We start from the raw sequence: 9,994 nt of genomic DNA, 5'->3' as shown, positions 1-9,994 counted from the left end.
GAGATCCAGGTAGCAGCAACTGTTTTGCTGACTGACAAATTCTCAGGCAGGAAACAAGACTAGAGAAAGCCCATTCCTCCTCTACACCATCACATCTACCAGATGGAACAATTTGTGGAAAAAAAAAAAAGCTACAAAACAAAGATAAAATGGCAAAAGGCCTCACACAGGGCAGGATATGTTCTGTTGTGAAGCAAGATCTGGTTTCAGTTTATGTTTATGACAAGGAGTCACCAAGCAGAAGAGGGAAATGTTGAGTGAGTATCTGTACTATCTTAAATTTGTACCTGTCTGATGAACTAAATCTACTAAACCACTATATACATATATTGTTTTACTGCTCTATGAAATGAAGTCAAATAAGGGTTCCTAGATAACTCCAGTGAAGCACAGAATATTCCCAGAGCTAAATAAATCATCCAGCTACATATCTGGACTTCAAGATGAAATGTATTATAAAGGTGATAGCTGTCTGGGGGGAATACCTGAGTGAAGTGCCCTCAAGGAAGCAATCAAAGTTAGAAGTGACTCTCAAAATAAGAAATGTTTGTATCATCAAACCATGAAATGAGATACTTCGGCTCTGTGAACAGCAAAGTAGTCAGGTGGTGTCTATTTATTTTTTCATATAGCATATATTTCTGGAATGCAGTGGTACAGTGCTGCTTTATAGCACAATCTCCTTGAAGCCTCCAGACTTTACCAGGGCTCAATGACTTCAGCTGCACCTTCTGAAAGATGAATATTTATTTATTTATTTAGCATAAACTGATTTGGATCAGCTAAATAGTGCAAAAGAAAATCTCGACAAAAGGATGCGGGTGCAGATTATAAAACTCAAGACAGCCTATGAACAAAGGCAAACAGAGTAGCCTAGCCCCAGGCGTAGGAAAAGTGCTATTCTGAATAATATGTGCAAACAGAGTGCCTGAGGGGTGCCAGGCCCTCTCTGCCATGCAGAAAGAAGGGAGGAAGTGAAAAGACAGCTGGGTCAGAGAGACTGCAGAAGCCGATTTGTTAACTCCCACTGCTAAAATAATGGAAGAAGTGGTGCCTGCTGCTTTTGTGAGGGGCCCTCTGCTTCTTCAGCAGCACCTCAGCACACTCAAGGGAAGGCTATTTTTGAGACAGTGGCAGGAGTACCGCAGACAACTGGGCTATGACCATTTTGTTGCTCTGGGTACTCTTTCAACCAATGCAAACTGCATTCTTTGTTCAGTCCTACAGCCTTGTCTGGCTTGCCTATCCTATCTTCATGCTGCAATCTAATTTTGTATTTTCTTGTCAACCAGAGAAAAACAGTCTGACCCATATTACTTTAATTTTTTCTACCTTTAAAAGTACTTGGTGATAAAAAATCAAGCACAAGTCTTGGGGCAGTTTTATTTTGATCATGGCTTGAAGACCACTGTGAGCTAAGCCTAGCCACATTTCCAGAAGAGCAAACCCAAGGAATAGAGTTCAGTGCTTTGATGACAAACTGAGGTGATTCAGGCAGATGATGTGCACAAATACAGGCTTGTGCTTGGCAATAATTGCTTCTGAGAGAATACTCTGGCAGAGTCAAGACCAAGGTCCCAGCATCTTGGCAAAACAAACTCTTCTCTCTGAACTGACTGGATGACACCAATGCTCATCTATTTGGAAAACAAACAAACACACAATAAACAAAATGCAAGGACCTGGTATGTTGCAATGCAATGGTACTTTATTCTTTTATTTTTTTCCCTAACACACCATCAGCCCTACTAGTGCTTAAACGCTTCCTGTGATTCTCTCAAGGTAACAGAACTCAAAGCTTTCAATTGCTACTGGGGTAGAATTCCCCTCTTAAGAAAGGTTTGATGGGGATGTACTTGGATGAGGGAAAGGAGAAATGTAAAATCCACCTTATTTATAAATAAAACTATTATTAACAACAGTTATGTTATTATAAATAAATATTTATAATTAGAATATCTGTACCTTAGTATGATTATCCTTTATTTATAAATATAAATAGCACATTTATTTTGTAGAGCCTGTAGGTAGCTTCAATCTGAAATGCAATTACAGCTTTCAAGTATCTACAGATTTCTGGTCCCTTGTTCTACAAAAATAACAACTTAAATAATGTCTCCACAGCCATCATTTTAAGCTTGGATTGGGCTCACTCCACTAGGAACAGGAGAACACAGCTGACTACCACCAATGCACAGTGATCAGACAAAAGGGAAGCAGAGCATGATTTTATTCTTAGGAACAGAGAAAAGGCAGTTTTTACAGTTTGAACACAGGCATGGGTGAGAGAAAAACCTATTTTCAAGTCCTGTGGACATGGGTGAACTTCCTAAAGGCAGGTGAATAATTCATGCACTGTTTATGAATTAAAGCTGAGATTTTCAAAACTCCACTGCAAACCAACACTCCATTGTGAATACTGCCTGTCTGAGATTCACTTTACTTTGTGCAAGTCCCATGGTAAATTTCCATGCTCTGACTGGATAAGCACAGCTTTAAAATTAGATTACTGATGCAAGCATTTATGATTACAAATTTAATAAGTGCTACAAAGATTTATGAGGAAACTAAAATCTCAGTTTTGCTGTATAGTATAAAATATATCACACACAGATTACAAATCACTCCCTTGGCATTTAAACATATTCATTCACAGAACAAATAGCTTTCTCAAGGGTTTCATTCCTGTTTGTTTTTCCTTATCTTTCCTGCTTTAACTCCTAAGTTTTACGGTTTGTTGCCAAGTACTTTTTAAACTAGTCTTGTAGGTGAGAGAAATACCTCTTGTAACATATTCATCCAAAAGTTTCCCAATTAATGTCAGAATACATGCACCTCAAAAGCCATATTTGAATTGTAGGTACTAAATTACCATTCATATTTCATTTTTTCTAATGTATGCATCTGTGTTAGCTCTGTATTAATTTTACTTCACTGGCCACTTCTACTCGACCAGAGTGTCCTCTGCTGTACATAGCAAAAATAGCAATTTACTACAGTTTTTTCATTTTTGGTGATCAAAATGCAGTAAACTGAGAGAATATGAGGCTAATTGGAGATCTCTACAGGTCATCACTTAATGTTCTTCTCAAGCACATTTTCTTTTCTGAAAGAGTGGTCAGGCACTGGAATGGCCTGCCTAGGGAGGTGGTTGAGGCACCATCCCTAGCGCTGTTCAAGAAGCGTTTAGATGAGGTGCTAAAGGATTTAATTTAGTAGTTGGGTAGAGATAGTGATAGGAGGATGGTTGGACTAGATGATCTTATAGGTCCTTTCCAACCTTATGAACTTATGAACTTATCTGTGCCACATATACATCTGCCTTTTGTGAACAGAATTCACGTGAAAACCTTCTATGACTCCCCTTTTGCCACCAAAATGGAATATTTCATCAAGAATCAGTGTTAGGAAACCTACCTGAAAGTAATCGTCTGGGCCCATCTTGTCTGAATGTCAGACATGAAATAGGAAGAAAACTTCATTAAGTTTTAAAATATAGTTTTTTGTTTTGTTTTGTTTTTGTTTTTTAACTACCTTTCTGCTGTTTAGTGATGACAAACTGGATGTGTGAAAGGAACATCCTGTTTAAAGAGTGGATGTCCCAGTAGTAAGGCATATGCATATTAGACATGTATGAGTTTAAGTGCATTACTGCTCTTTCTGAGAAGAATTTTTTCCTAATATCCAACTGGAACCTCCCCTTGTGCAACTTAAGGCCATTACCTCTTGTCCTGTAACTGTTACCTGGGAGAAGAGACCAATCCCCATCTCACCACAGCCTCCTATCAGGTCATTAGGTCACTGTAGAGAGTGGTAAGGTCTCCCCTGAGCCTGCTCTTCTCCAGACTGAACAATCCCAGTTCCATCAGCTGCTTCCCATTAGATCTGTGCTCCAGACCCCTCACAGCTTTGTTGCCCTTCTCTGGACACACTCCAGAGCCTCAGTGTCCTTGCAGTGAGGGGCCAAAAACTGAGCACTGTACTCGAGGTGTGGCCTCACCAGGGCTGAGTACAGAGGGATGATCACCTCCCTGCTCCTGCTGGCTGTGCTATTTCTGACACAAGCCAGGATGCCATTGGCCTTCTCAGCCACCTGGGCACACTGCTGGCTCACGTTCAGCCAGTCAACAACTATCACCCCAGATCCTTTCTCCCCACACAGCTTTCCAACTGCTCTGCCCCAAGCCTGTCACAGTGCATGGGGTCACTGTGGCCAAAATGCAGGACATGGCACTTGGTCTTGTTAAAGCTCATAGGTCTGGACTCAGCCCATCGTTCCAGCCTGTCCAGAACCCTCTGAAGGCCTTCTCCTCTCAGGCAGATCAGCATGGACTTACTCCCAGCATGGTGTCATCCCACATACTGACATGTGCACTCCATCCCCTTGTCCACATCATTAATAAAGAAAGAAAGCTGGCACGCTTGGGTTGCCTCGGGCCTTATTCATGTCAGTTTATGTTATTTCCCAGAACCAAGAGAAGACCCCTGACTCATTTTTTTCTCCTTTGCTTTCCACGTGTCACAGCCCCCAGGCCTCGTCAGAGGATCACTCCAGAAGAAGCCGCCCATGCCCCGTGAGGGGAGGTATCCGCCCAGCGCCCACCCCCTCCACCGCCCTCCGGGACTCCGCCGGAAGTGAGGGCAGGAGGAGAAGCGGGGCGGGGCGCTCACCGGGAGTTTCGCCCGACGCCATCTTGCATCGCCGGGCCGTCGGACCGCGCGGAAGTGGCGGGCGGCGAGGCGGGAGGGGACGGGGCTAGGCCGGCTCCTCCCCCGCTGGGGCGGAGAGGCGGGGACTGAACGGGGCCGGGCAGGGCCGCAGCCGCGCCGGTGGGGGTGGTAGGGCCGAGCGGGGCTCGGTATGTCGGCGTTCTCGGAGGCGGCGCTGGAGCGGAAGCTGTCGGAGCTCAGCAACTCGCAGCAGAGCGTGCAGACCCTGAGCCTGTGGCTCATCCACCACCGCAAGCACTCGTCGCTCATCGTCAGCGTGTGGGAGAGGGAGCTGCGGAAAGGTGAGGCTCCGCTGCGGCCCGGGCCTTATCCGGGGAGGCGGCCGTGGAAGGAGCAGGCCGGCCTCGGGGCGCGGCTGCCCGGGCCCTCGAGCCCAGGATGGAGGAAGGGGGAGAGGAAGGACGGGCCCGGTGCTTGGGGAGAGTGGAGCTACAGGGTGTGAGACCCTGGGTGTCAGTGTGCGGCGACTGGGAGGTGCTGCTCCTCTCTTTTCTCCCCTCCCTTTCCTCCTCCCTCCCTCGACGAGGTGTTTCTTAGGAGGCCGATGGTTGGCTCCCTCCTCTTACAGACTGACAGAAGGCAGTGGGAAAAGGGAAAGAAGGTGGTACGCGAGGGATTTAAGTACTGGTAGTTAAGGTTCTTCTGAGATGCCTGGTCTCAGGTACTCTTTCATTAATAACGCTGTTAACTACTATCTCTTTGTCCGCTTATGCCAGCAACTATTTGTGTCGGGCAGCTGAGGATGGGAGTAGCAATTTAATGTGTCCTAAAGTTTACTGTTTTTGGTACCGATGTTAACCTAATAAAGGTGTTTATTTCATTAACTGTGTTAAATATTTGGTCTCCAGTGTACACCCTTAGTTACTTACGTGACTTTTCTTTTTAACAGCAAAGAGCTTTCAGTTCTTTCAGGGATTTAAAGGAAGAAATGGCATGGGAAGCTTCATTTGACCCTCTTAGAAATAACTTGATCTTCACTCATTTAAATACAAGTAAATCACTTGCATAGAGTGTACCTTGCTCTAGAAAATGTTACTGTCTTCCAGTAGCTCCCTTTGCATCCCATTAGTATATCTTTAAAGGGAAAAGTAGGTGGATACGTTTTCAAGTGAATTGGAAAAATAAAGCAAAGTCACTATAGAACTTATGGAAGAGAAATCACTACTGAAGTTTTGAGCATCTAAGAGGCCTGATTGACCTGCAGAAATGATGTGTATTAAAATACAAAGAGTATATGGCTGGATCATTGTTATTTCTCACTTAGAGCACATAACTGCATAACCAAGTAACTGAACTGCCTTTAAAATACTGTATTGAGTATGAAGCAATACTTAGCTTTGGAATATAATATGGAAATAGATTCCTATCTATTCTGTAGGTTTTCAAATGGCTACTGTATTTTTATTTAAAATAGGCCTTTTTGATGAAATGCTTTTTTGAGTTTTGAAGTCTGTTAATTTTTTTTTCTGTCTCTGGAAGAAGAAATGTCATGGTATTGGATATATTAATCCATAAACTGAATTATCTGAATTTGCTACAAATGATTCCTGGGAAGGAATGCATATTGATTGGCACATTTCATCTTAAAAGAAAAGAAAGCAAAGCGTTTTCAGTGCATGGCTCTGGAAATATTTTCTTCATGTTCTGAGAACAAATGAATGGATCTTCCATTTCCTTCTGAAACATCTCAAATTTCCCACGGGGTCTCAACAAACAATTTCAATGTCTGTTGCTCTAAAAGATATCAGAAAGATGCCTTAAACTAATTGGCATTCAGCTCGAGGTTTTGTTGTTTGTCTTGATAGTATGAACAATACTAGCTCATAAAATGCTCAGCTCTCTACTTCAGTATTGGTATAATTTTCTTGTTATATTATTTTTGTGTTTGGAGAAATGAAATGCTCAAAACACAGCTAAATGCTTAGAGATGTCATTAAGAAGCAGAGATAATGATCTTCTTAAAGGAAACTATTCCCATGAGTTCTTTTCTTGGCTTTCAGTGTCTGGCTTTTGCTTCTAAGCCTGTTCTGATGATGCAGGTCAGGAGCATCAGAGAAGCGTAGCAGCTATGAGGGCTGCTCCAAAAGTAATGCCTCCGATTTTATTATATTGGCCCACAACGTCAGAGATGGATGTTGGTGGTATGGCAGTAGAGGGTGAACCTTTCCACCAATATTCTGTTGAACTTTTTTTGCTGTGTGATAGATGGCAGCAGAGGGGTAGTCTGACAAAATGGCATCTGGCATGGAATTGCTCATGAAGCAAAGGTGCATCACTGAATTCCTTCACGTGGATAGAATTGCACCTAGTGACATTCACTGGTGCTTGCTGAACATTGATGGAGACCAACCAGTAGATGTGAGCACAGTGAGGCAGAAGGTGATACGTTTCAGCAGTGGCAACAGTGATGAGAAAGACAAGCCACATTCTGGTCAGCCATACACAGCTGTCACAGCACGAAATGAAGAGCATCTTAATCAGCTCATCCATGCAAACTGGCAGATTACAACCGAGGAACTGTGAATGAAGCTGAATATGGGCTTCAATGTGCTGAAGGTGGTAATGTTAGAATATTGTGAAGTTTGTGCCTGGTGGGTCCCATGAATACTCGGTTTCCTAGATTGCATCATTACCAGTGGTTTTATGTGGTGTTACCTCTATGAGCTGGAGTCAAAATGGCATTCCATGGTGACACATGAATTCCCCATCAAGAAAAAGTTCAAGATGCAGCTCTTAGCAGGTAAAGTGATTTCTGCCATCTTTTGGGATAGGAAGAGTGTGATCCTTCTGGATTTCCTGGAACCTTTTCAATCTGTTAACTCTAGCTGCCACACTGTGAAGCTGTCTAAGCTTAAGGCACCAACTTCAGGAGTTCAGATCTGCCAGAAGAGAAGACAAGCTTTTTCTCTTGCAACCAGGCTGTGGAGCACATTGCCAGTCTTGGCTGGACTGTCCTGTAACACCCACTATGTTGTCTGAATTTGACACCTGCTGACTTGCATCTGTTTGGGCTAATGAAAAGTGGGCTGCATGTGGAAAATTTTTCTAGCAATGACACCATCAGAGCAGCTGTAAAACGGTGGGTCACCTCTGCTGTTGCAGATTTTTAGAAGTGTGGTACACAGGCTCTTCTTCCTTGCTGGCAGAAATGCTTAGCTGAGGGAGATGACTTTGTTGAAAAATAGTGTATTGTGGCTGTGAATTTTTTCCTGTTAAATACTGTTACTGTGCTCTCTGTATCTGTTGTAGTTTCCATGGAGATAAATAGGAGGCATTACTTTTGGAGCTAGCTATGTATAATTGTCTTTCTCTTCCATCTGTTAAAGTGTCATCCAACTTTTGGTGCTTTGAAAGCTCCTTTCAAGGTCCTGGTCCTGATCATCTTCTGTGCTAGCTTGTATTGTCCTGGAAATGAAAAATGGACCTTGCTTTTTTTGAATTTTATTTCCTTCAGTCGTATCACCTTTTTTAAGTTATTGCTCCCTTCTCCAGACCTTCCTTCAAGTCTGTCTCCTTTCAGGCTAGCAAAAGATTTCACTACAGCACTGCATAGTTGTGTTGAACAGAATACAGCATGATGCTTAATTTTTTTGGATGCTTCTGTTTTGTTTAAAAGTTCCCATTTCAGATGAGATTGCTTGAACTTCTTTAAGCTATTCATTAAAATAAGTACTAGGTTCCTAATTCTTTTGTTCCTAAGCATTGGGTTCTAATTCTTTTACTTTAAAAATAATTGTTGCCTATACATTTTGTTGTGGTGGAGGTGAGGAGATGGTGTTCCTAATGTGCATAGAACGTTGGCAACACAGGTGTTGGGCTACATAAAATTGTAGTTTCTGTCTGTTTGGATGCTTATTAGTCTCCAGGTCTTCACAGATCTTTGGGTCTGTACACCTTTCTAAAGAGTTTTCATGTGTTTGAGGTTAGAGCAATTCTTCCTGTAAATTCATGCACTTAGGTGTAAACTTGGGGAATGGGTGGAACTTGCACATCTTTGGTGTAGCTTGGAGGAGTCACAGAATGATGAATGTGTATTACTAAATTCCAGTGTTATGTCCAGTTGTTGCAACTGATTACCGAAGCAATACTCTTCTTCTTCCTAGTGCTACCCTAACTTTTATGTGAAGATCTTCTATAAAATCCTATAAAGTGTAGTTCATAGGATCATTCTTAACAGTAATCAAAAAGCTCGTATAATCTGTTCTAGCATCAGCTGTTTGTGTTCTGCAAAAGTATTGGTAACACTGGATTGTCAGAGACTCCTAGTAAGCTTTGCAAGAGTGTGCAGGTAGAGAATGTCTTCATCAGATTACAGATGGAAATGTCATGTTTCCAAGGCCTGAATGTAGGGAGGGGCAGTCTGTTTAATGACTGGCCTCTAATATAGGCTGATGAAAGATCTGTGTAATAGCTGTGTCAGTCAGAATGGAGCTGTGGCAGAGCTGCCACCCAGCCTGAGGTATTCAGTATTCCTGATCCTTCCTCTGTGCAAAACTACTCAAGTGTCACTGTGGCTACTACACATTTTAGTACAGGAGTGCCAAACTTTGCTTCCCTGGACCATGCTGAGTAAAGAGGAATTGGGCTACATATAAAATATATGATACAGTTAATGCGTATAAGTAACAAAACTTGTTTTAATAAAAAATATTAAAAAATGAAAGATAAAAAAGCATAAAACGAGTGGATTGGATGTGTTATATTTTAGTGTGCAGTGTTTTTTTTTCTTTTTCCAGTTTTGCACTGTTTTAACTGTCTGTTTCTATGGTTAACAGACAACAGATTCTTTACTTCATTGACAAATAAAATAATGACTATACATGTGTTTAACTTCAACTACAACTATTATAACAAAGGTTTTTCCTGTTTTGACAGATAAGCAGAAGTCTTCAGTGACAACAGAGCAGCTTGTTTTCTTGTCTGCTAGTGATTAAACTTCATTTAATTTTTGTTGACTGTTTCATGCACTGTGTGGCTTTCCTGTGTTCAACATCTAACAAAAGCAATAATTTATTTCTAAGTAGGTAAATTTCCCTAGACTGGAAAGCCAGTGCCCACACAAACAATACTAGGATAGTATCACAACTTCAGGCTTTCAGCTGTGCTAGCACTGGAGTACTCTGATGAGCCTGCTTATTTTGAATTTCACTGTTGATTTATGAAATAAACATATCGTTGAGGAGGATACTCTTCCAGTACTGCATATGTGGCATGTCTTACTGGCATCAAAATCTGTTATGTAGTTTGGATTTCTGTTGTAGAT

The 9,994-nt window shown here is 42.0% G+C and overlaps 1 protein-coding gene across 1 annotated transcript in view; it reads left to right on the top strand.

The window, feature by feature from the left end:
• The first annotated feature begins 4,683 nt into the window (after nt 1-4,683).
• The window catches only part of RPRD1A (regulation of nuclear pre-mRNA domain containing 1A), a 42,637-nt gene continuing 37,326 nt past the window's right edge, over nt 4,684-9,994 (top strand). The window contains exon 1 of the mRNA XM_065752848.1: nt 4,684-5,012. Within this exon, the coding sequence (XP_065608920.1) occupies nt 4,862-5,012 (151 nt within the window). The 5' untranslated portion in view covers nt 4,684-4,861. The remainder of the gene's footprint in view (nt 5,013-9,994) is intronic.

The sequence above is a fragment of the Cyrtonyx montezumae genome, unplaced genomic scaffold, assembly GCF_038088225.1.
Source record: "Cyrtonyx montezumae isolate F1298 unplaced genomic scaffold, pur_monq_1.0 scaffold_8, whole genome shotgun sequence".
In the NCBI taxonomy this organism is placed as follows: Eukaryota; Metazoa; Chordata; class Aves; order Galliformes; family Odontophoridae; genus Cyrtonyx; species Cyrtonyx montezumae.
The sequence above is the reverse complement of the archived record's forward strand: the minus strand, read 5'-3'. Positions and strand labels throughout refer to the sequence as shown.